The sequence below is a fragment of the Lactuca serriola genome, chromosome 8 (genome assembly GCF_051521515.1).
Source record: "Lactuca serriola cultivar US96UC23 chromosome 8, Lser_US96UC23_V15, whole genome shotgun sequence".
NCBI lineage: Eukaryota > Viridiplantae > Streptophyta > Magnoliopsida > Asterales > Asteraceae > Lactuca > Lactuca serriola.
In genome coordinates, this window is record NC_136415.1 from 129,285,895 (window position 1) to 129,311,234 (window position 25,340).

The 25,340-nt window shown below is 37.3% G+C and overlaps 2 protein-coding genes and 1 pseudogene across 4 annotated transcripts; 1 reads left to right on the plus strand and 2 right to left on the minus strand.

Annotated features, from left to right (window-relative positions):
* Window positions 1-19,194: 19,194 nt before the first annotated feature.
* On the plus strand, window positions 19,195-20,782 carry LOC145065828 (nascent polypeptide-associated complex subunit alpha-like protein 1). Of its 2 annotated transcripts, none has more exons than XM_079012920.1 (4): window positions 19,195-19,373; window positions 19,903-19,981; window positions 20,093-20,220; window positions 20,305-20,782. In XM_079012920.1, the coding sequence occupies exons 1-4, from the start codon at window positions 19,320-19,322 to the stop codon at window positions 20,650-20,652; spliced, it is 609 nt and encodes a 202-aa protein (XP_078869046.1). In that variant the 5' UTR covers window positions 19,195-19,319; the 3' UTR covers window positions 20,653-20,782. The 2 variants fall into 2 exon arrangements, with proteins under 2 accessions (XP_078869046.1, XP_078869045.1); XM_079012919.1 differs by having other exon boundaries at window positions 19,196-19,379.
* Window positions 20,783-20,839: 57 nt separating this feature from the next.
* On the minus strand, window positions 20,840-22,658 carry LOC145065827 (putative E3 ubiquitin-protein ligase RHC1A pseudogene; annotated as a pseudogene). Its single transcript, XR_013688528.1, has 2 exons — window positions 22,541-22,658; window positions 20,840-21,713 (listed from the first exon to the last, which is right to left on the minus strand). The product of XR_013688528.1 is annotated as a putative E3 ubiquitin-protein ligase RHC1A pseudogene (transcript).
* Window positions 22,659-22,996: 338 nt separating this feature from the next.
* Window positions 22,997-24,769, minus strand: LOC145065829 (calmodulin-7). The gene is made up of 2 exons (XM_079012921.1): window positions 24,604-24,769; window positions 22,997-23,533 (listed from the first exon to the last, which is right to left on the minus strand). Exons 1-2 carry the CDS (start codon window positions 24,677-24,679, stop codon window positions 23,160-23,162), a joined length of 450 nt encoding a protein of 149 aa, XP_078869047.1. The 5' UTR covers window positions 24,680-24,769; the 3' UTR covers window positions 22,997-23,159.
* Between the last annotated feature and the right edge of the window lie 571 nt (window positions 24,770-25,340).

Consider the following 25,340-nt stretch of genomic DNA (forward strand, 5'->3'; position numbering starts at 1 on the left):
CTTAGAAAAATCATGATTTCCTCTAATGAAGTCAGATTTAGACGTTCTCTATATGCATGCTCTCGGTTTAACGACTATTATGATTTTTGTTTAGATCACTTAGGCTAAAAACTATTTTATGAAAATTTTACTTTTTACGATACGCTGAGTCGTGAAGGTTTAATCATGAAACTTCAAAGAAGTATAACTTCTTCATATAAAGTTGAATTTACGTGTTCTATATATCTATGGAAATAGTATCGACATTTCCTATGTGTTTGTGATGATTATTTTGGCTTAAAAATAAAATATCTTTATTTTGTATTTTATTACAATATATAGTTATAGTAAATATGGGGTGTTACAACTCTCCAGTCTCTCCCGCTTACAAGGATCTCATCCCTAAAATCTAACTAAATAACTCTGGGTAGTTGCTCTTCATCTCTTCTTCTAGCTCTCAAGTCCATTCTGATCCTTTTTAGTGTTGCCACTAAACCTTCACTAAGTTGATCACCTTTTTGCGTAAGGTCTTCGTCTTCTTATCGAAGACCATTATCGGATTTTCAACCTAGTTCAGATGCTTGTCTACGTGAATGTATTCCAAAGGTACAACTGTGGATTCATTCATAATACACTTTCTTAATTGGGAGACGTGGAAGGTGTTGTGGATTTGGCTGAGCTCTTCCGACAGATCCAAACGATAGGCAACCTTACACACTCGAGCAATTATTCGAAAAGGTCCGATATACCTAGGTCCTAACTTGCCTTCTTCCGAAACCTAATGACACCCTTTCATGGTGAAACCTTGAGTAGTATTAGATCTCTTACTAGGAATTCAAGATCTGATCTTCGTCGATTTGCTGTAACATACTAAAATTCAAAACCAAAAGTTTTTGTTTTCATATTAATTAAAACATCAACCAAAATGTGTTTAGTAAAACCAAACGAGAATCAGAATATATTCATAATCATCCAAAACACATCAGAGTCAAGTAAGTGAAAAGTCATGGTGTATGCGATACGATCATCCCCAACTCTTCCCCTTCAATCCAGAAGTACCTGAAACAAAAACTGAAAACCGTAGGCACGAAGCTTAGTGAGTTTCCCAAAGTACCGCATACCATACATATATGACATATGAGGTTCGTTGTACCATCTACACGAACCAAAAGAGCTTGAGGTATCTGATGGATTAGCCGAATCTGAACATGAGACAGCGTCGTTGGTTAGATGTGATGAAGGATTATGATTGTGAGATCCTTTATATCCCGTGGAAGGCCAATGTGGTGGCTGATGCTCTCAGCCGCAAGGCAGTCGCGGCTCCGATCAGAGATATATGTTTGAGGATGATTGTGATTACTCATTATTGAAGCAGATTTGTAAGGCTTAGGCAGAGGCTAAGAAGGAAGAGCATCGGAAGAGTGAACACATTTTGGGGGTCAGGTGGATTCCTTCGATTATGATAGTCGTAGATTGTTGACTCTGCATCGGCGAGTCTAGGTACCTTATTGGGGCAGTGTGCGCCACGTTCTTATGGAGGAGTCCCACAAGTCGAGGTTATCCATTCATCACGGGGTGATAAAGATGTATAGGGATCTTCATCCTGATTATTGGTGGCCCTGCATGAAGAGGGATGTGACATGGTATGTTGAGCGATGCCTGACTTGCAGGAAAGTCAAGGCCGAGCATCACCGTCCTCACGACAAGATGCAGTCGTTGGAGATTCCTTTATGGAAATTGGAAGACATCACTATGGACTTTATCACGAAGCTTCCCATGACTGTGCGTGGAGTGGATTCTATCTAGGTCATCGTGGATCGTTTGACCAAGAGTTCACATTTCATTATGATCCAGGATAGTGTTTCTGTAGAGAAGTTTGTCGAGATTTATGTTCAGGATGTTGTGGCACATCATGGGGTGCCAGTATCAGTGGTTTCAGACAGGGATGTTTGTTTTACTTCCAGATTTTAGAAGCGGTTTCATAACGAGATGGGCACCTGTCTCCTTTTCAGTACATCATTTCATCCGCAAGTCGATGGTCAGAGTGACCGGATTATTCGGACTCTTGCAGTGTGGGTGCGTGTTGGATTTTGGTGGGAGTTGGGATACATATCTTACGTTACTCGAATTTTCGTATGACAACAATTATCACGCTAGCATCGATCGACCTCCTTTTGAAATGCTCTACGGGAGGAAATACAGGACCCCGATTTTTTGGGGCGAGGTCGGTCAGCAAGTTATGGGGAGTACCGAGGTGGTGCACAAGACCACTAATCCGATTCAATAGGTTCGGAGTAGGCTCCAGACAGCTCTGAGTCGGCAGAAGAGCTATGCCGACAGGCATGGGTCAGACTTGGAGTTTTAGGTGGGAGGTATGGTTCTCCTGAAGGTGTTACCTTAGAAATGTGTCATCCGGTTCAGGAAGCAGGGCAAGCTGGGCCCTAGGTATATAGGTCCCTTCAGGGTTTTGGCTTGGGTGGGCCGGGTTGCATATCGTTTATATCTTCCAGCCGAGCTCAATCAGATTCATACCACATTTCATGTCTCTCAGCTGAGGAAGTGTTTAGTGGATGATTCCGCTGTTGTACCTTTGGAGGATATTTAGATGGATGACTGGCTGAATTATATTGAGAAACCGGTGGCAATTTTAGATCGAAAGATGAAAACCTTGAGGAACAAGGGTGTGGAGACGGTGAAGGTGCAGTGGTTACACCTCAAAGGATCAGTGTGGACTTAGGAACCCGAGGAGGAGATGAGGGAGCACTATCCGGAGTTGTTCGAGACGGCGGGCTTCGAGGACAAAGTGTGATTAAAATGGGGGAGAATTGCAATGCTCGATATTTTCCAAGATATTTATTTAATTTTGGGATATTTAATTATTATAAGTTGGGCCTTGAATCATTAGATATTTTCTTATTGGGCTTAGGGTGTGCGTTACACGGGGTGTACTACCCTATGTACGTTGGGCGTACTGATGTGGAATGATCATGGTGCCATGCACGTACGCGTTGCGTACAAAGGAGTACACACATCGTACGTGTCCAGTCCTAAAAACCCTAATGTTTGGGGTTTGAGCATTATTCAAAGAACATTATGACTTAAGAATCTTCTTTATCAGCCTCCCTTTTGTCCCTAAATAGCCTCCACGAAACCCTAACCCTATTGTTGAGTGTTCTTGAGCTTGGAAGGTCTTTTGAGTGCATTTTGGTGTGTTTTGTCTCATTTTTAAGGAATATAAGGTTGGAGCAAGGTGGTGGTTCAAGGAGAAGCTTGTGGATCCAAATTATCTGCTCAAATTCTAGCTTGTGCAAGGTATAAAGTCTTGCTCTTGATCTTTAGAAGCTTAGATCTCCATGTTTTAGCTTTTGGGCCGTTTTTGGTCCCATAGACGAGCTTTTGTGGATTATTTCCGTTTTTGAAGCTTAGAGTTGCTACTCTTGGTGTTCTTTGGGTCCTAGAGTCATAAAGTTGCAACATTTGAAGCTTTCATCCAACCATGCATGAGGAATGGCCATTTTTATGGAAGTAGATTTTTATATTTTGAGTTTGGGCCCATTTGGGCATGCAAAGCCACTAAGTTGTCGACTTTATGGGTTAAGATGTTGTATATGACTCGGATCTGTGATTGGGACTCTTGGAATCAAGTGGTTATGGATTTATTGGAGAAAAGGCTTAATGGGTGAGTATGTTGGGCGTACAAGCTCGTACACATTACGTACAAGCCATGCAGCGTGTACGCTTAGCGTACAGCTAAGTACGCCCCGCGTACTCAGGTAGTTGGGCTTGGCGTTGTTTGGGCCTTAATTTAAGCCATTTTCTCGGACCTTGTTGCTTTGGGCCTTTTGGGCCATCTGGAATTAAGCTTTTGGATTAAGGAATTTTTTTAGTGGGCCTTAGGGCAAGACCCATTTGGGGGTTTGGGACCAATTTGGATAATTGGGCCATAAGTGGGCCTTTTTGGATCTTTTGGTTTTGGGCCTTAGTTTTAGATCAAGATAGGCCAAAGGTAAAATGGTCATTTTACCCTAAGTAAAGATTATTAATTATAGTTTGGAACCCAAGTGTTGATTTGGTGTTATTTTGTACTGATAGCTCGAGGAGTCGTCAGGGCAACAACTAGGGATTTCTTTCCATGAGATTCGCATTTGAGGTGAGTTTCCTCACTGGGTTTAGCGGGTCTAAGGCACTAATGTCGACCCTTACTGATTATGTTAGGATGCTAGGAGTATGTGTGACCCTTGCATGGGTTATATACTGTTATGTATACGGGGCGAGGCTCGATGCCAGGCGAGGCCTGAGGACCGGAACATATGCTAGTGTTATGATTATTATTTGTGTTAGCATGATTATGTGATATTGATTGTATGTGTATAGCGGGCGAGGCCCGGTGACAGGCGAGGCCCGAGAGTAACAGATCTGTATACCGAGCGGGGCTCGATGTCGAGTGGGGGCCCAATGTAGGATTTATTATGTATACTATGGGGTAATTTGGGAAACTCACTCAACTTTGTGTTTACGGTTTTCAGTTTATGTTTCAGGTACTTCCATTGGCAAGGGAAGAGCTCGGGATGACTGCATTGCACACACCATATGGATTATGTTTATGGGACACACTCTGATTTTCCTGATGTTTGGCATACTTATTTTATTTGGGTTGTATGAACTATGGTTTGAAAAACTGTTTTCACTTGAATGAAAAATGAAAATTTTGGATTGTACTTTTGGGATGTTACAATTTATTCCTTTTGTTCAAACTCAATTCTCTATAAAAACCACTTCTTAATTTATAGAGTAAAAATACAACATCCCATAAGAAAAAAAATCCATACTAAAGTAATGATTGAAGATTGAAAATTTACAAATAAGACATTATTGCAATTTTTAACCAGTTGATTAGGAATTTAAGATTTAAAACAAGAGTATAGTTAATACACAAAATAAAAATATAAAGGAAATTACAAGAAAGTTAATAAAAATAAAAGGATCGCCATATGATCCATTTGTTTTCGGTTGACGATATATGTTTTGTTTGTCATAAGGTATGTTTGGATTTTTTTTTGGAAACATGCAGTACATTGTAGAGAGCTCTCATGTTTTAAGTATTGACGCAATCTGGTTAGGGACATTCTTTTTAACATTTTTCGACGTATCAGGGTTTCTGTAAGAAATAGGCACCTGCAAACTTCTTGACTGACTCGTTGGAAGGTACATAAATACTTAGGACGACCGGTGTTTTGGTTTTTGGATATGTAATACAGAAACATGCACGTGTAGATGTTACATGAGTTTCCCCTCTCGTGGGCCTGGTGAATGACTGAGTGAGGTTTTCAGACATATTGTGACATCTCCAAATTCACGGTCATTTTAAAAATTTTATTTATGCTTATTTAAAAATCAGAGTATTCATTTTAAAGAATAATATTGCGGAATTTATTCCCAGAAAACATGATAAATACATTATCAAAGCTTTTCCGGAGAAATGTCTTTTGTTTATATTAAAACTCTGGGATGTCATCGTCAATACAAAAACATAAGCATAAGCAGACCTTACATTCATTTACACTAGGGATCTACATCTCCTTTAATCTCTCAGTGTAATGTAACTTCGTATCGACACTTGTGATACAAATAAACTGAGTGGGTCAGGTTGGGAAACCTGGTGAGTACATAGGGATTTCAATCCTACAATGTTATATATATATGTATGTATGTATGTATGTATGTGTGTATATATATATATATATATATATATATATATATATGTGTGTGTGTGTGTATGTGTGTGTGTTTTAGAACTCGTAATATATACAATTTCACCTCATATAAACAATTTTAACCCACCTCGCCGATCCTCACAATGACATGATCTATACTCTCATATCTAAAATAAAACTCTTCACCTAATCCATGCTCCCATATCAGGTATGTCTAATCCATGCTCTCAGATCAACGACAAATCTTAAAGTTCGACTTTCTGTGTATATATCTCACCCATACTCTGTTAGATTTTCGGGGTATAGATATACTTGGATCAGTGAGAGTTGTGAAACACTTTCAGATTAAAGCATTTCGAGGGTACACTCAAAATCTCTAATCGGATGAAACTCACTAATTTTCTAGAATATAGAATGAAGAAGATGTTATGAATTTGTACCCAAAAGAGAATCCGAAATTGATCATATATAACAGAAAACTAACTTTCTGTCTTAAAACTGCCATATGGTAGTTATATATCTAAATAACTTCCTGTCCAAAAACGGTCATATTACCTGTCATAAACTACCATAAAACCGGGTCTATTAAAAGGATCACAAAACCGGGTCTATTAAAACGATCCCAGCCAGGGGCTGCCGCCCCTTGGACCCCGCTCCCAGGGGCGCTTCCCCCGGACCCCCGTCAGTTCAGGGGCTTCACCTCTAAATAGCAGTATACTTTCAACAATGACAAAATCAAACAAATGTGCACTCCGCACCATACTAATTTGTTCGATAATTGTCAAAGTGACATTGATCAACAAATTAACCCCATTACACTTAAATAATATTAGTGATATAAAATCACCAACACACTCATAAGTAGATACTACCTGATATCCATCTCAATTAATTTAGGTTTGTTCTGTATCTTAAATCATCATATATTATCATATATGCTCTTAGCACGTATTTCAGGCAGTAACAAATATTTCACACACAAACATATATTTAATGCTTTAATCAATACTTGTATTAAAATCATGTTCATTAAATGTACTATGTACTCACTTGTTAAAGTGATGATTCCAAACTCGGGCAGCGCTTCGCTTCTAATAATTCTATTCTCCTTCGACGAAACCTAGTATCATTACCGCGATATTTTAGTCTAATATTTATAGCGACTATTTACGAGCGATATTGTTTTATAAGTGTTAAACAATATTTTTCAACCACTATGTACAGATAGATACCAGACATGAAACACCACATGGCAGGATCATTTTGACATTATAGCACTTCTGAAATCCAACAACCCTATGCGGCCCTTCAAACCAGATTCCCCATACCGCGAGTAGTTAAAAGATATTATAATAACACTTTGTATATTATATTTTATAATATATTTATTGTTTATAAGTTCATAATAATGATATTGAACTTAAACATAAGTTATACTTAAAGTAGGATAAGCATAACTTACTTACTAGGAGGTTTGGCTAGGAGCCGAGCTCCGCGGAGGCAGAACTCCCGAGCCGAAATCTCTTCTTCTCGAAGCCTTCTAGCGCTCCGGGACTCGCCTCTAACACTTAGGAAGTGCTAGGGAAAAGAAGAGAAGGTTTGGGAGTGTTTGGGAGAGAAGGGTTGTGAATGGTGTGAAGAAATGAAAGATTTGCACCTTTATTTATAGGCTAGAAAATGGCCTAACTCGGCGAGTTCTAAGCCTCTAACTCGTCGAGTTGAGTGCCAAGTGTCACCATGTGGTGGCAAAGTGTAGGGAAGAAGCAATGGTCAAGATTGTGTCACGTGTCACTCGCAGATTACTCCAACAACTAATTATCTTCTAAAATCAGTAACCTTCGCATACGAGCTCCATTTTTGATCTTCTTTATATCCACACGTAGGTGATGATATATTCTACAACTTTTGTTTAGACTCCGTCGGATAAATTTGACTTTATTTTTAAAGTTATATTTTAATAGACATAGACAGATAAAATCCGTTAAAAATTCATAACTTCGTCATCCGACGTCCATTTTCGTATGTCTTTATATCGTTGAGCTCCTATTAATGAGATATTCAATTCTCATTTAGGTTGTGTTGGCTAGAAATCGATTAATCTAAAATTTGAATTCCGGACTGTGCACTGCTATTTTAAATCTTAGAAAAATCATAATTTCCTCATACGAAGTCAGATTTGGACGTTCTTTTTTATGCAGGTTCTCGGTTTAATGTATACTTCAACATTCGGTTAGATCGCTAAGGCTAAAAAGTATTTTATCGCAATCTCACTTTTTACGATTCCCGGTGTCATGCCGGTTTTGCCGTAAAACTTCGACGGGTCATAACTTCTTCGTTATAACTCGAATTTCAACGTTCCTTATATGTACAGAACCCAATGACATATACTATAAATAATATTCCATCGAAAAGTCATTTTTGACGCTTATTGTCTCTAAATAGACTAGTCCGAATCGATGGACGTTACACATACTGTTTTAAAAATTGTCTCATGCAAAATTACAAAACATGAGAAACCTTGTATAGAAAATCAACACATATTTACACTTTTCACATTTTATACTTTTGGTTTCCTTGCGCTAGATATTGTGTATAACGTCCCAAAAATCAAAGGTAAAAATTTCATTTTTAATATATAGATTCAAACATCCATTTACATTTATTCAAACATCAAGGTATTCAAAATTAAAACAATTATCAAAGTAATTCCCAAAACCATAAGTTGCGGAAAAACATAAGTGTGTGCGCTGCGATCAAGCCGGACCCTTCCCTTTTGAACCGGAAGTACCTGAAACCATACACAAACTGTAAGCACAAAACTTAGTGAGTTCCCTAAAATACCACATACCATTCATAACCATGAGCCAAACGATATCATACATATCCAATCAACCAATAAAAGTGCTATGTGCCAACCATAGTCTTGCCATTATGCCATGAGCCACCTCGTGGTCTTCCTTGCAAGGCCGAGGGCCACAACATTGGGCCTTACAGACATGTGCCAGGAGCCACCTCAGGGTCTTCCATGCAAGCATCACAAAGACAACTAACATACAATCTACATTACTTAACTATGAACTGCCAGAGTTCAGACTCTAGTCTTGCATACAGTTTTCCAGGAGCCGCCTCTTGGTCTTTCATACAAACTGCCAAGGTATTACCCCCGGGTCTTCTTACAACACATAAACCAAATGGGTCGGCATTGGTGCCTTCGACCCATAGAAATAGTGAGGAGACTCACCTCGAATGTAGAAGCTCACTAAAAGAAATCCCTAGTTGCTTCCCTGACGACTTCCCGAGCTTAAATGAGCTAGAAATGAAGCCAAAAGTTTGGATCTAAACGTTCTCCCTTGAACCACAAGCTAGCACCAAGCACCCTTTTTTTGGAAATGAGTAAGAACACACCAAAAGCACACTTAGATCTCTCATAATGAGGTTAGGGTTTCCAAAATGAGGCTTAGAAGGCTATGGAGGCTGAGAATGAAAGAGCCTTGAGCTCGTAAAGATGCTGACACTCTGACCATTATGCTGGGCATACCCCCAGCTTACGCTGGGCGTACCCAGCCAGACACGCGTATACCATCCTTGCATGCATGGGACCAATTTGCCAACTATTTCCATTATGGGCCATGTAACACCCAAAATCTGGAAGGCCAAGAAAGGAAAGAAAACCCTAATTTTTAGGGGCGACTCGGCGAGTCCAAGGAGGAACTCGGCGAGTCCGAGCGGGATCCGGGTCGAGGAGTAAGTGACCAACTCGACGGGTCAGCCAAGTGGACTCGGCGAGTCTGGTATGTGCGAGGAAAACCCTAAATTTGGGACTTGGAGCCTATTTAAATGTCTCATCCTCTTCCCTAGGGTTCCTTTACTGCCTCTCTCACCCAGAATACGAACCCTAAGCCTCCATTGTTGTGCATTCAAGTTTCCAAGCCATTTTGGGAGTGGTTTGAAGGAAGAAGGAGAAGGGGAAACATTGAAGCTTCAAGGATTGGCCTTGGATCTGAAGTTTGGGGAAACTTTCTGAGTTATTGAAGGTAATAAGTCATTTCTTTCCTTTAGATCTTCTTTGGTTGTGAGATTTGGGGCTTTTTAAGCCATGGATAGTTATCCATTTGAGTTAGAAGCTGGATCTGGAGTTGCTACTTCAGATCTAAGTGTATTTTGGTCTTGGAAAGCATAAAGTTTCAGTCCTTGAGTTGAGTATGGGGCCTCTTTGCCTTAAACCCTAGTTTATGGTGTATTTTGCCTAGATCTCCTTCTCTACACGTAAAGTTTGCAACTTTACGTGAGGAATAGGCTTGGGAATGGTAGATCTACAGTTTGGAGTCCATGCATGACTCAAAAGTCCTCTGCATGTATGGAGATCTGAATGGACTCGGCGAGTCCTTTTGAGTGGACTCGGCGAGTAGCATGAAGATTTGGAGGAACTCGACGAGTGGGATGAACAGCTCGTCGAGTCAAATGAAGATGGGCAGGAACTCGGCGAGTTGGAAGAACAACTCGGCGATTCCGTTGAAGGTTGTCTTGGACTCGGCGAGTCAGGTCGCGAAACCCCAAAGTTTAGACTCGAATCAGTGAGTCGATTGGAGACTCGGTGAGTTGGTCAGGTTAGGACTCGGAAATCGGTAGACTCGGCGAGTCATGGACTGACTCGGCGAGTCGAGTCGCAAAAAGAAGGACTCTGAACATATGAACTCGGCGAGTCACTGGGGTGACTCGGCGAGTAGGGTTGACCTGGAAGGTTGACTTTGACCAGGACTTTGACTTTGACCAGAGTTGACTTGGTAGTCTTTCGGGGGTCAGTTAGACTCAGTGTTGCATTGTTATTGGTAGCTCGGGGAGCGGGTGGAGCAGGAGTTAAGAGAGTTGTCGGGCAACGGCTAGTGGGATCATCAGCAAGTTCAGCCAGTACAGGTGAGTTTCCCTTTGTATGAATGGGTCTACGGCCACAATGCTGGCCCATGTAGTTATGAGTAGAAGACCCGGGGGTTAGCCCTAGGCATGGTATGCTAGTGTGATATTCGGACGAGGTCCATTGATAGCGAGCGGGTGCCCAAGGATTGGTTTATATGATAGTTTGTACTTGTTGTCTGTGTGATACACGTATGTGCTTGGTAGGGAGGTGAGTGGGGGCGAGGTCCCCTAAAAAAACTGTTTTCCGAATCCCTCAAACCAAGGCTCTGATACCAACTTGTAACGTCCCAAAATTCAAGGCCAAGAAAGGAAAGAAAACCCTAATTTTTAGGGGTGACTCGGCGAGTCCAAGGAGGAACTCGGCGAGTCCGAGCGGGATCCGGGTCGAGGAGTAAGTGACCAACTCGGCGGGTCGGCCAAGTGGACTCGGCGAGTCTGGTATGTGCGAGGAAAACCCTAAATTCAGGACTTGGAGCCTATTTAAATGTCTCATCCTCTTCCCTAGGGTTCCTTTACTGCCTCTCTCACCCAAGCCTCCATTGTTGTGCATTCAAGTTTCCAAGCCATTTTGGGAGTGGTTTGAAGGAAGAAGAAGAAGTGGAAACATTGAAGCTTCAAGGATTGGCCTTGGATCTGAAGTTTGGGGAAACTTTCTGAGTTATTGAAGGTAATAAGTCATTTCTTTCCTTTAGATCTTCTTTGGTTGTGAGATTTGGGGCTTTTTAAGCCATGGATAGTTATCCATTTGAGTTAGAAGCTGGATCTGGAGTTGCTACTTCAGATCTAAGTGTATTTTGGTCTTGGAAAGCATAAAGTTTCAGTCCTTGAGTTGAGTATGGGGCCTCTTTGCCTTAAACCCTAGTTTATGGTGTATTTTGCCTAGATCTCCTTCTCTACACGTAAAGTTTGCAACTTTACGTGAGGAATAGGCTTGGGAATGGTAGATCTACAGTTTGGAGTCCATGCATGACTCAAAAGTCCTCTGCATGTATGGAGATCTGAATGGACTCGGCGAGTCCTTTTGAGTGGACTCGGCGAGTAGCATGAAGATTTGGAGGAACTCGACGAGTGGGATGAACAGCTCGTCAAGTCAGATGAAGATGGGCAGGAACTCGGCGAGTTGGAAGAACAACTCGGCGAGTCTGTTGAAGGTTGTCTTGGACTCGGCGAGTCTGTTCTTGGACTCGGCGAGTCAGGTCGCGAAACCCCAAAGTTTAGACTCGAATCAGTGAGTCAATTGGAGACTCGGTGAGTTGGTCAGGTTAGGACTCGGAAATCGGTAGACTCGGCGAGTCATGGACTGACTCGGCGAGTCGAGTCGCAAAAAGAAGGACTCTGAACATATGAACTCGGCGAGTCACTGGGGTGACTCGGCGAGTAGGGTTGACCTGGAAGGTTGACTTTGACCAGGACTTTGACTTTGACCAGAGTTGACTTGGTAGTCTTTCGGGGGTCAGTTAGACTCAGTGTTGCATTGTTATTGGTAGCTCGGGGAGCGGGTGGAGCAGGAGTTCAGAGAGTTGTCGGGCAGCGGCTAGTGGGATCATCAGCAAGTTCAGCCAGTGCAGGTGAGTTTCCCTTTGTATGAATGGGTCTACGGCCACAATGCTGGCCCATGTAGTTATGAGTAGAAGACCCGGGGGTTAGCCCTAGGCATGGTATGCTAGTGTGATATTCGGACGAGGTCCATTGATAGCGGGTGGGTGCCCAAGGATTGGTTTATATGATAGTTTGTACTTGTTGTCTGTGTGATACATGTATGTGCCTGGTAGGGAGGTGAGTGGGGGTGAGGTCCCGTATCTCACCAATAGCAGAGTATGGATGGTGTTCCACATCTCAGTAGGAGCAGAGCAGGGGCGAGGCCCAAGTTAGGGAAGGAGTGAGTGTGGGTTGGGCCCGTATCTCACTATCAGCAGGAGCATGGATGGGGTTCCATGTCTCATCAGTAGCAGGACAAGGGCGAGGCCCAGGATAGGCGAGGCCTTAGGACATTATCCATTGTATATGTTTAGATTATGTGTTGCAGTATGATTATGTGCTATTATGTGTTAGCGGGCGAGGCCCTATGACAGGCGGGGCCTAAGTGAAACAGATCTGTGTCCGAGCGGGGCTCAAAGCCAGGCGGGGCCGCTGTGGCGGGCGAGACCCGAGGTAGGAGGGCGAGGCCCAGGATAGCGGGCGTGGCCCAGTATGTGCAGTATGTGGTTATGCATGGTATGTGGTAGGGTGGGGAACTCACTAAGCTTCGTGCTTATGGTTTTCAGTTTTGGTTTCAGGTACTTCCGGTAGCGGAGGGAAGAGCTCGGGGTGATCGCATGATACACACCATAGATTAGACAGCCTGGGAATGTTTACTCTGATAACGAACATGTATTTTGGAAACTAATACTCTGCTTACGTTTTGAAATGATGAATTTGCTTTAAGTAATGTTTTATTAAAAGAATTTTTTAGCCTTGAATTTTGGGACGTTACAGGCCAATTCTCCCAATATCTTCAAAATGCCATAACTTCCTCATCTTAGGCTAGTTTCCAACGAACCTTATATCCACGGAAGGTGGTGAGAAGCCCTACGCTTCTAACAACACACCCAAGCCTTAAAACCTCCTGAACAAAACCCGAAATCCATAAAAGACCGAATTATCAAATTACGATTATACCATTGACCTCCGAAAACACAATCGAACACTTGGATCACTCAAACCGTAACACCCACATCCGAGAAGGGCCAAATTCTTCATTTCCCAAGGCCCTAAGCCTCATGACCACTGAAGATTGGGCCGCAACCCCGAATAAAGAAGCAAATCCGAAATTGAGTGTTCATTGTGGAGCTTTCAGTAGAGTCCAAATAATCACATGTATTAATATTTTGACCCTTGGTCAATATATATGATTTTTAAAAGAATTAGTTTTGTTATAAAAAATGATGGTCACCACAAACATCACCCTTAATATATTTCTTCCGATTTAATTGGTGCTTTAACTTTATATTCCGCAAATTAAACGATTTTTATAAATCTCAAACCTTTTGGTTCATATGAAACCAATAAGGCCAAATTATTTTGTATTTAATTTCAACCGAACCATACATACAATTAATATATATATATATATATATATATATATATATATATATATATATATATATATATATATATATATATATATATATATATATATATATTAGGTTACAATCCGTGGAAACTACGAGTGAAATATTTATAAAAGATTTAAATTATTAATAAGTAATAAAATTTGATTTATATTATAAATGATTTACACGATCATATTACAATTAAATGAGCAATGAAAATTTTACATGGATTTCTAAATAATTGGATATTTTACATCCTTTTTAATAAATGAATGTTTTTGTCACATGTTAATCTCTTATGAGTTTTGATACTTGTCATTTTATGGTATTTTTGAAATAAATATTATCCACTTGTAAATTTTTGATTTGTTTTAATTTTTAAAATTAAATTCATACTTATATATGTAAAATATTAAATATCATATATACTATATTAAATTGCAATAAATACGCTTCTTCATTTTTTATTTTAAAGTTGTATATTAAAAAATACTTTTTGTTTACATTTTAATTTAATGTTTAATCTTTTTTTAAATCAACCTGTGTAATACACGGGTCTCACACCTATTAAGTAAATAACCATAAGTTTTCTCTTCAAACTATAACACAATAAACACACACACTTATGTCACAAAAATTAACAAAACAAATTAATATCAAATTAGCAATCACATTTCATTACAACCACGTTGTTAATAGTAGGAATTACAACAACTTCAGGGGCAAAGAACTATAGCAACAATAAACTAGAGTATCAACACCGATGGCATTTTAGTCAAAGCACAAACAACTTAAATTACATAGTTAACACGAACAATTTTATCCACTTAGATAACAGAAACCGTTTAGCAACGATTGTCAACAAACGTAAAAATTCAAACTTTTCAATGAATATTTTTTAAGTTTTAGAAACATACACCTATAAACATGAAAAGTAGCTTTAAGCATCCACCCAATGTTTTGTATATGACGTAGATAAAGTGATGCAATAAGAGCCACCCAATGTTTTGTATATGACGTAGATAAAGTGATGCAATAAGAGGTAGTAGAAGGGTATAAAAGTAAAAACACTTTTGGTTGAAAATGAATGGGAAAGAGACATGTGCAAAAGAAGAGTATTTTATTAAGAAGGAAGATTGTAATTGTAATGGTTAACGGAAAGTTGGATTAAGGGTGGAGTGAAGTGAAGGAAATATTTTGGCTTTGAGATAACCCCTATCATAGTAAGAGTAAATTGTATAAAGTTAAAATATTAACTTACCTGCTAATAGCTTCATTTGTTTTCAAAAAAAAACTATATGACCAATTACCAAGAAATTCAAAGATACGATGATAAATATATATATATATATATATATATATATATATATATATATATATATATATATATATATATATATATATATATATATATACTATGTCATTGGATCTTTACCTGCTCAAATGCACTTATAGGCATTACACGCAAGAATGAATTTGCTCAAAGAATTGGTTTGAATTAGTAGTTCTTAAGATGATAGATTTCTATTAATTTATTTTTTGTGGCAAAAAAAATGTTATGTATAATCACGGAAACTTTTGTCTTCCTAAAGAAAACATACAAATAATCTAAGTGGAAACTCTTCAAAAAAAAATCCAATTTTAATAACAGTAAAATCGTTTCACTCTTAGTATTACAAGCTCTAAATTAAAGGCAACGACAATAAATGAAAATAAACTAAATTGGAAAATAAGGGTACATTGCTTATTCTTGCATGTCTAGAGCCCCCATAGAAGTTTCATCCTACCAACCTGGATAATGCTCTAATAAAATAAAATAAAATAGTATGATGTTATAATTTAAAATAACAATATGAAAGTAAAATGCTAAAATTACAATAATAATATAAAATCCTATAATAGCTTCAAGATATGATATAAGAAAAATGGAAAACTGAATCGAACCCATAAGTTCATGTTGATAACCTGCAACTAAATGTGAATAAACTGCAACACCTTTATGAAACTCAAGTTGTTGCCAACTATACTTGACCTCCTTTAGCTGCAAATGGTATATAAGCACATAAAGCCCTGCAAACAAAAAACCGATTATCATAACTAAAAGAATTTTCTAATCAAGTTGCGACAAATGCGAATGAAAGTAATTTACTATTATACTTGTTAAATACAAATAAGTTAGCAAATTCCAATGAAATAACTTTACTATACTACCATGCAGTCAAATCTAAGAAAATTATTAGAAATTGAAGATCATGGATTTTTAGAGAAGTAAGAATGGTAGCTGGCCTTGAATTTTTTAAGGAAGTAGGAAATGCATTAGACCTTAGGAACCCCCTGATTTCTCTATTGTGCAGGGTAGACAAATTTGGCTTTGACATTGTAGACAAATTATCTTTGATAAGAAAGCTCACTCGAGATATTAAACAATAGCATATTAGAATAATTTGTTGTTGTAAGCAAGACACATAGATAAAGGTAACGGGTTGTTTTCTTTACACTTAATGGGTTAAGCACCTAATTTAGCTATGTATGGTTGTTTCAACCACATCACTTGTACATAATCGTGTTACCCATACATTTTGAATAAAAACCAAAAAAAATTATGTTATGTGTGTCAATATGCGAACTTAACTTATTCATACATTTCATCAAACACTTAATATGCGAAGTTAAAAAGTACAATTTTCATCAACCAAACATGAAGTCATAGCAATTTTGATCAAGTATGTAGTTAGAAACAAAGTTGGAAGAAGAAGGATACATATATGAACCTAAATTAAATAGATATGAATAATGATTGGCAGAAACAAAATACTTTTTATAAACTTGTATATGAAATCGAGAATGCAGTGGTTGATCTTCTTTTCTGGAAGAAGAAGGATAAATATACAATCCATTCTACTTCTTTGATTATCAATTATCACAGAGACATATTAACAAACAATTGCTCTTCAATTGCAAATCAGATTTTTTTTTTCAATTCCACCTCAACATATGCCACTATTCATCATCTCCTTCGATATCTTGGAACTAAAAGCAAACAAATGCAGAAACAAAATTAAAATAAGATGTTTGGTACATACATGAACATGAATTAAGAAGTTAAAGTGATTGAAGAGTTTGATTTGATTTATCTGTGTATATCAACAATGCGATACTCAACTTATAAATAATTTGATTTCAGTTGCGTTGATGAACATATGATCAGATTACTCCATGACACATGATTCAAATTTAATTTCTTCGTAGCTATTTTAATCATATCAATTATTACCGCATTGAATCATGGAGTTTATATATTGAAATCGAAGCAAATGGAGGCGTGATTTGAGGAATTAACGAATGCGGAGATAGAGTTTAGAGTTTTAAAAGCTTAAGGGTATATTAAGTAGTTTACTTAGAAATTTTGTAGCTGGAGAAGCTGCCACTTAAGCAAAAAAGATTGTTTTATTAAGACAGGGATATATATATATATATATATATATATATATATATATATATATATATATATATATATATATATATATATGAGGATAGGGAATATACATTACAGCCCCACCTAAGCTTAGATATTAAACCTCTAAAATTTGTCGTTTTAACATGCTAAATATACCCGATTTGGTTTCACTTGGTAAATATATCATTCTCCATAACATTTCTTTCTTTCATTATCGTTTTATCATCTCCGTTTTCTTTCCTCAATTATCGTTTATTACTTCATCCAAGTGAACATTACTAAACCCTAAATCTAAACCTAAACCCTAAATTTAAACCCTAAACACTAAAGCTAAACCCTAAACCCTAAATCTAAACACTAAACCCTAACCCTAAACCCTAAACCCTAAACTTAAACCCTAAACCCTAAACTCTAAACCCTAATCCCTATTGTGTCAATGTTGAATTTACATCTTGAAGTATTAATCGTGAATCCATTAACCGTAATCTTTATATAGTAAAACAATGTATTTTCAAAAGGTTTAGTACCTAAGCTTAAGTGGGGCTGTAATGTATATTCCCTTTTCCCGTATATATATATCTATCTACCATTCTAATAAAACAATCCTAACCACCACGTGTAGCTTTCAAAAACAATCCTCCTTCAATGTTAAATTCCTAATTTGCCCTCCTTCATTAATATGCTGATTACATTACATATGATGTTCATGTGACATTATAACTAATATCCTATTTTATATGATTTTAAAACTTACCATATTTTCACTCTAATAAAGTTTCTCTATAATAATCAACTCCGTCAAAATCCTCTAAAATAAGGAAGTGATAATCCTATAAATAAGGAACTTTATTACTCATTATCGTTTACTTTTCTCTCTTACTTCTTAAATTTACGTATATGCTCCCTATTTCTTTTAATAAGTTTCATAAATGGTCCCTATTCATTAAATAAACAAATTCATTTTCCTAAAATTTGTATGAAATTTCGTGGTTACAAAACAATTTATTCACTCCAATCAACTCACTGAAAATCAGGAAGTGATGACCTCTGATATCTTATTTTCTTTTAATTTAAATTACATTTGAGTTGATTTACTTCCCACTTGTTATCTTAATTCACTTCTATGTAAGATTAAAAATGTTTTGACTATCAATTTACACGAACATTTGTCATTCTTCCTTTGCTGAAAACAAGAGCAAAGGTTCTCCAACATTGTAATCAGTCGGATATATCTACCAACTGTATGTACTTCTTACTTAAAACCTTTCTATGTTATCCTTTTTTCTCTATTTCTCAATCAAGAAAAAAAAATTACTTAAGCTACATATGTGTGTTTTGTTTGAGAATATTTTGTTGTCTTGCAAAACATTTTCCAAATAAACATAAAGTAGAATCCACGTTAATGTATTTATGTTTTGTACTTTTTTTTAATACAGTGACAATGTATGCCTAGAACATCAATTTCATAAACGAATTGGATAATATGGAAGATGATTACACATTAAAAGTCTATATTATTCGTTTGTGGCAATCATTCTCGGATACAAACCCAAATATAGTAAAATCACTAGATATGATCTTGATAGATAGATGAGATGGTAAATCCACTTTTATAATATTGTTTTAATAAGTTATATTTTAAATTCTAACTTAATTTTTTTTATTAAATTTAAATTTTCTTAACTAAATTTTTTTGTCATATTTGAATAGGGTACAAAAATCCGAGCAAACGTATATCCAATGGATTTTGATAGATTTCAATCAAAACTTAACGTATTTTTTGATATTCAAACAAATATTAATATTCATTTTAAAGAATCAATAAAAAAAAGTCTTTGTAAAATCATAAATGCTATTAATAATTTATTTATTTTATAAATATTTTTCCTGTAGTTTCCACGGGTTGTAACCTAGTATATATATATATATATATATATATATATATATATATATATATATATATATATAATCGTGTTAATCTACACTTTAAAAAACATTTTTTTTTATGAATAATCCCTAAATTTGAAAACAGTTTACCAGATATAAAAAAGAGGGACTGTTGTTTGCTCTCCAAAACTGTTTGTGTTTGGTGTTCGGAGATTTTTAGGGTTTTGTGATCTATTCGTTGCTTTTCTTTCCCACACACGCTCCTCGGTGCTCACCATGACTGCTCAAACACAAGAAGAACTCCTTGCTGCCATTCTCGAACAACAAAAGGTTGCTGTAAGATCTCTTTTCGTATTCAGGAATTGTAAATTTTTCATCTTTGATTCTTATATTGTTGTTCTTCTGGTTCCACTACAACCTTTGATTGTTTCACTTCATTAGCTTCATATCCACTTTGATATGTCGGTTTTTAGTTATGCTAATCTATGTAAATGGTAGCAAAATGGACTGATGAAATCGAAACAGCTGCAAAAAAGCTGGATCTAGCAACGTGATGCACACATATCACTATCAGATCATCCTAGGAACCTTGTTTTTGATCTCATTATCGGATACTTTTTCGTTCTTGCCCTTTCCCCCAAAAAAGAGATCTCAATGTTGTGTATTTGTAGTGTTGATAATTACTGACCATATGAACTGTTAGTTTTCCTTATTTATATGTTACGACCCAGTGAAGATTGTAAAGACTTGTTCTTCTTACAAGTGAACGAACATTCACTGTTACTGTAGGTTTCTAGAATTGTATGCTTAATTTTTGGTTTTGGGTCGTCACCAATGTTTAAAACGATAAATTTTGCAGCATGAGGAACCGCTGATTGAAGACGAAGATGATGATGAAGATGATGATGATGATGGCAATGATGAAGATGATGTTGAAGGTGAGACGGTGTAATTAAAAATGATGTACTGATTCCATTTCAAGAAAGTGACGAGCTTTTAAGTGTCACATAGGTAAACCATTGATTGATGAATTTGTTTTACAAGCACAGGTTTAGGAGATGCAAGTGGTAGATCTAAGCAAAGTAGAAGTGAGAAAAAGAGTCGGAAGGCTATGTTAAAACTCGGGATGAAGCCCATTCCTGGAGTCAGTCGTGTCACTGTGAAAAAGAGCAAAAATGTTGGTTTCTTTGGTTATCTTTTTCATGATGATTGATTGGTTGTTGATATGATTGATTGATCGATTAGTGTTATGGGGTTGCAGATTCTGTTTGTGATATCAAAACCAGATGTATTCAAGTCGCCTGCTTCTGATACGTATGTGATATTTGGTGAAGCAAAGATAGAGGATCTGAGCTCACAGTTGCAGAGTCAGGCAGCTGAGCAGTTTAAAGCACCAAATTTGAGTAATGTGGTGTCAGGCATGGCTTCTGAGGAGGCAATAGGGGCTGCTGCAAATGATGAAGAAGATGAAATTGATGAGAGTGGGGTGGAGCCCAAGGACATTGATCTGGTGATGACACAAGCTGGGGTTAGCAGATCAAAGGCTGTAAAGGCTCTCAAGGCTGCAGATGGTGATATTGTTTCTGCTATCATGGAGCTTACAAACTAGAAGAAGAAGCTCTGTTTTGATATTCTTGTATGTTTGAGATCATGTGATCGTGTAATTGTGTGTTGTTTGTTGGTATGTTTATGAGGGTTTGACTTTGATTAATGATAATGAAAATGGTTTGTTTTGCTTTTGTTGGATTGTTTTGAGAATCATTTTGTCATACTATAATTTAACATATTCTTCAAGAAAAACAAACAACTTCAACCGATCTTTATGCCCGAGTTTTGTAGATGCACAAGTAACAAAGACAACAAAAGGGGATGCAAAGTTGCAAATAAGTTCAAGATTGTGATCCAAAAGGCCACAAGAAAGACAACCGACTATGCCATACTCGGCTCCGCTTCCTACTGCCACCACCTGCCACCACTTCGCGGCGGCAAACCGGGCATGAGTTCACCTGAGCTAACCAAGGTGCAATACATCCTGAATGGTACAAATGTTTACATGGCAACTTCTTGGCAGTAGACCCCAATATGAGCTTCTCTTTACAAACTGCACAATGGGAATCAGACCGAATGTCTTTCTTTGAAACTTTAACAGTTGGCAATGCATCGATTGATAATTTTGGAGGTGGTGGAGGAACATCGGAATCATGACTGTTCAACTGTTGGAAGAATTCTTCGACTCCGGGGCCCACAAAGATGTCTGCACCGTTTTCTCGCCGGAGTCCGAGCACTTCATTGAAAAGCTCAAAAAGACCGCCATTGTTGGGGATTCTGACCGGCATGTCGCCGGAGAAAATAGGCCACGGGCCCCATGTGCTGTTAATGTTGTTGTCTTCAGAGACCATGTGTTGTTGTTGGTGATCTTGGTGGTTGGATTGTGTTTCTTGTCGCCGGAAAAAGTTTGAGAGGGTTTCCATGATGCCTGAGTGGCGGTTTTGTTCTTCCACATTGGTGGTGGTGTTGGTGGTGGTTGTGGTTAGGATATTTTCAAGCTCTTGAACGAAGCCTCCTTCACATTCACAACAAACTCTGGTTTGTGTTGTGAGAGTGACTAATTGCCTGCAAGTGTAACACCAATGGGTGGTTGTGGTTATTCTGTCTGCCTCCATTTGAGACCTGTAATATAGTAATTTGAGTGAATGCTAGATTTCATCGTCAATCCAACATTACAGATTCAATGATCCAAATAATTGATACAGATTTCATTTTATCATACACATGAAAAATGCAATACTAATCGCTTTGGATTTTGACTTGAATCATGCTAGCTATCTGTCCTGATTCAAAATTGATTTGGATTTCAAAGAAACTTCGTTGATGAATTAAAAACGAAACCCACATCAGTTTTGTGTTCTTGAAGAACGGGTACAAATCGAGAAATGTTTGTGGTAAATTGCCAACAAAATCAATATCTGTTTTACATTCTGATAGTATTGGGTGTTCGATTGTTTTTCCATGAAATTCAAGAATCCATATGAATTTTAGATCTGCAGATTAACGCCGTTGATATGAAAAAGTCAACGCCGGAGAGAAGAACTCAGAGAACGAAAAACGTAGACACACATATATCGTAGATGAGCCACTTATCCATGTCTGAAATTAAATTTCACAGATGTATAACTGTTTCATGTTTTCCGATCATGTTTCGATAAGGAGACCCCAACTATATCAAAATTTTCATTGTACGGATCAGCTAAAACTAATTCGGGGGATTAATGTCCAAGTTCACCCAGGATCCAAATAATAAAAATCTGAGAAATGCATCAAATCAAAAAGTAGGTATAAATGAATTAGCGAATCACGATCCAAGTCAGTAAATCGAATCCGATGCTTGACAATGGGTCCATTCAAGGAAACAATTGAAGATCAGACGCATAGATATTACTGACTGATAAGGAGGAATGCAATAAAGAGGAAGAGACGATGCATTTTACGAATTGTACCTTTGATCTTTTAATCCAATCCAAGTGCAATGAGAGACGATTTGAGAGATGAATTTGGAACTTGGAAGAGGTTATCAGAGGCAGAGAATAGAGATGCTCTTACTCTGGTAGTGGAGCTGTAACCAGTGAGGGACAAAATGTTGAGGTGTATAGTAGTGGGGTCGTAGGGGTAGCTGCTAACGTGCGCAGGTGTGCGTAGTGTCACCGTCAAGCTTGATGGATTTAGGGTCCACGTGGTTGTAGTCATAGGCTATAATAAAATATTATCAGACTTGACATCTTTTGGCACGCAATTATATATTTTATTTCACAACACAGTAAAGTCACAAGATTCGTCGACACGTTAAAAAGCGATTATGTATTTCACAACACACTAAAAAAGTGATTATATAATTTCCGGTTTACATACATCTCACTCGATATCATTTTCAGAAAGCAAAAGTGGAGCATTTGGAATGAAATCGGAATCAACAACATAAAAAAAAAAAATATAAACTTGTGACAGATACATAATTAAACAAGAAGGATATCCATGCATGGCCCGAAAGAAACCAACAACTAGATACTGACAAAACAAAAATAAAAATAAAAATAAAACTAGGGCTATTAATAAATATTATTACTTGGCCATCATGACCTTAACAAACTCCTCATAGTTGATTTGACCATCGCCATCAACATCTGCCTCACGGATCATTTCATCGACTTCTTCATCAGTGAGTTTTTCACCGAGATTTGTCATGACATGACGAAGCTCAGCAGCAGAAATGAAACCGTTCTGGTCTTTGTCAAAGACTCTGAAAGCTTCCTTTAATTCTTCCTCGGAGTCTGTATCCTTCATCTTCCTTGCCATGAGGTTTAAAAACTCGGGGAAATCAATGGTTCCATTGCCATCTGCATCCACTTCGTTGATCATGTCCTGGAGTTCGGCCTCTGTTGGATTTTGCCCAAGCGATCTCATCACAGTTCCAAGTTCCTTTGTCGTGATGCAACCTGCACATATCACAACATCGTCACTTTTTTTTTACACGATTGAAGAAGTTAAAACAAGTGATTATTGGTTTCTTTTCTAAGAGACAGAAGGTGGATGAAAAGTTGGCTATGATTGTGTTGATTTCTTGTTGAGGTATACGATCCCAGCATTTAGAGATAAGAACATGAATATGTTGCTAGGGGTCCTTATTATCGTATATTAAGTGCTTCCTTCGTCTCAGAATATATACAACTTTTGATTAGTCAATTGGTATGTAGTTCAATCATTTAATATGATGAAGAACCTCCTAACGAGATGTACAAAACTTATGTATCATGATGCTTTTCATCAATATTACTAGCAGGCATATATAGGCATATTTTCAAAGGAAGTTATAAACTTCCTAACAAGATGAAAAAACCATGATCAATTTCATTCATATCCAGTTATATTTACTAACGGCCGAATAGGCAATTTGTACAGGAATCTTTCATCGGTAAGGACGTCTTTTAATTTGCCTTTCTCTTTTTTTTTTCCTGCTGATGTTTATTTATTATATTTCGTCGATGCAAAGCGCTAAGACACGAAAACAAAACAATGTTTTCAACAAAATCAGCTCTAAAACACATGATTTACATCACATTTATTGGAAAATTCGCACCTAAACCAGGATAAACCCCAAATTGATTTTATTTTAGAAACGGCGAATTTATATAAAAAACAGGCCCTGCCTAAAAGGAAAAAGGAACAGAGCAAGGAAATTACAGAATTTTAAATGGGCAAACAAACCCAATTGTGCCACTAACAAGCGCCAAAACTACCCCTATTGAGAACCCAATTAAACACTGTGGTGATGATGCAATCTGCCGTCTTAGAGGGGGAAGTCAGCTTTTTGTTGAAAAGCTTATCGTCCCTAAACCCCAAATTGATGACATAAACATAGATACAACTGATAACATATACACTAACTATTAAAAAAAATCGAAGAAAATCGCATGAACATACTCCGTCATCATGAAAAAAAAAACATTCAAACAAAATTCAATAATCAATGAATCCATTTACAAAAACGATAAGAAATGAAACATACCGTCGCCATCCTTATCGAATAGGCTGAAGGCTTCCTTGAACTCGGAGATCTGGTCATCGGTGAGCTGATCGGCCATTTGTTGGGAGTGAAAGAGAGATTGGTTGAAAGTGTGGGTGGAAAGAGAGATGGAGAGAAAATAGGGTTGTCGATTGTAATCAATGGTTTTCAGACAAAGAATAGGGTTTATATACCAGCTTGGCTTCCGGACGTGATCGGTTTATCAAATTCGTTGCATCCGTTTTTACCGCTCTGCCCTCTTTCTCCCCCTTCCGTTACAAAAAATAAAAATAAAAATAGTAATTATTTTAGGATTACAAACTTTGAATTAATTAGTTACTAAACTTTTTTAATTATGTTAAAATCAATGGGGACTTTACATATTTTATTAATAAAAAATAAAGTGTCTATTAAATTAAAATTTTAATATTTTTGAAATACATATTTTTTTTTAAGTTATATGTTATTTTTTAAAGAGAAAACCTCATAAATGGTCCCTATGTTTTTCAGGAATCTGACATATAGTCCCTAAGTTCAAAAAACATCGTAGAGGGTTCCTAAGGTTTCAAAAAATTTAACAAATAGTACTTCAACCATATAAATGTAACACCTGTTATCCGCGATGCCCTTTTTCTAGTGTCAAATGATGAATTTCAAATCCTGATGTTACGCTTAGTGTAGGCAAACAACTCTAAGCATAGGGCTACCCTAAGTGTATGTATGTCTACGCTAAGTGTAGC

Excerpts from the sequence above, each read along its gene's own strand:
- LOC145065828 (XM_079012919.1), top strand. The coding sequence starts at position 19,320 with ATGACTGCTCAAACACAAGAAGAACTCCTTGCTGCCATTCTCGAACAA. Across the intron at positions 19,380-19,902 it reads TCGAACAACAAAAGGTTGCT|CATGAGGAACCGCTGATTGA; the intron begins GTAAGATCTCTT and ends TAAATTTTGCAG. Across the intron at positions 19,982-20,092 it reads TGATGAAGATGATGTTGAAG|GTTTAGGAGATGCAAGTGGT; the intron begins GTGAGACGGTGT and ends TTACAAGCACAG.
- LOC145065829 (XM_079012921.1), bottom strand. The coding sequence starts at position 24,679 with ATGGCCGATCAGCTCACCGATGACCAGATCTCCGAGTTCAAGGAAGCC. Across the intron at positions 23,534-24,603 it reads ATTCGATAAGGATGGCGACG|GTTGCATCACGACAAAGGAA; the intron begins GTATGTTTCATT and ends TGATATGTGCAG.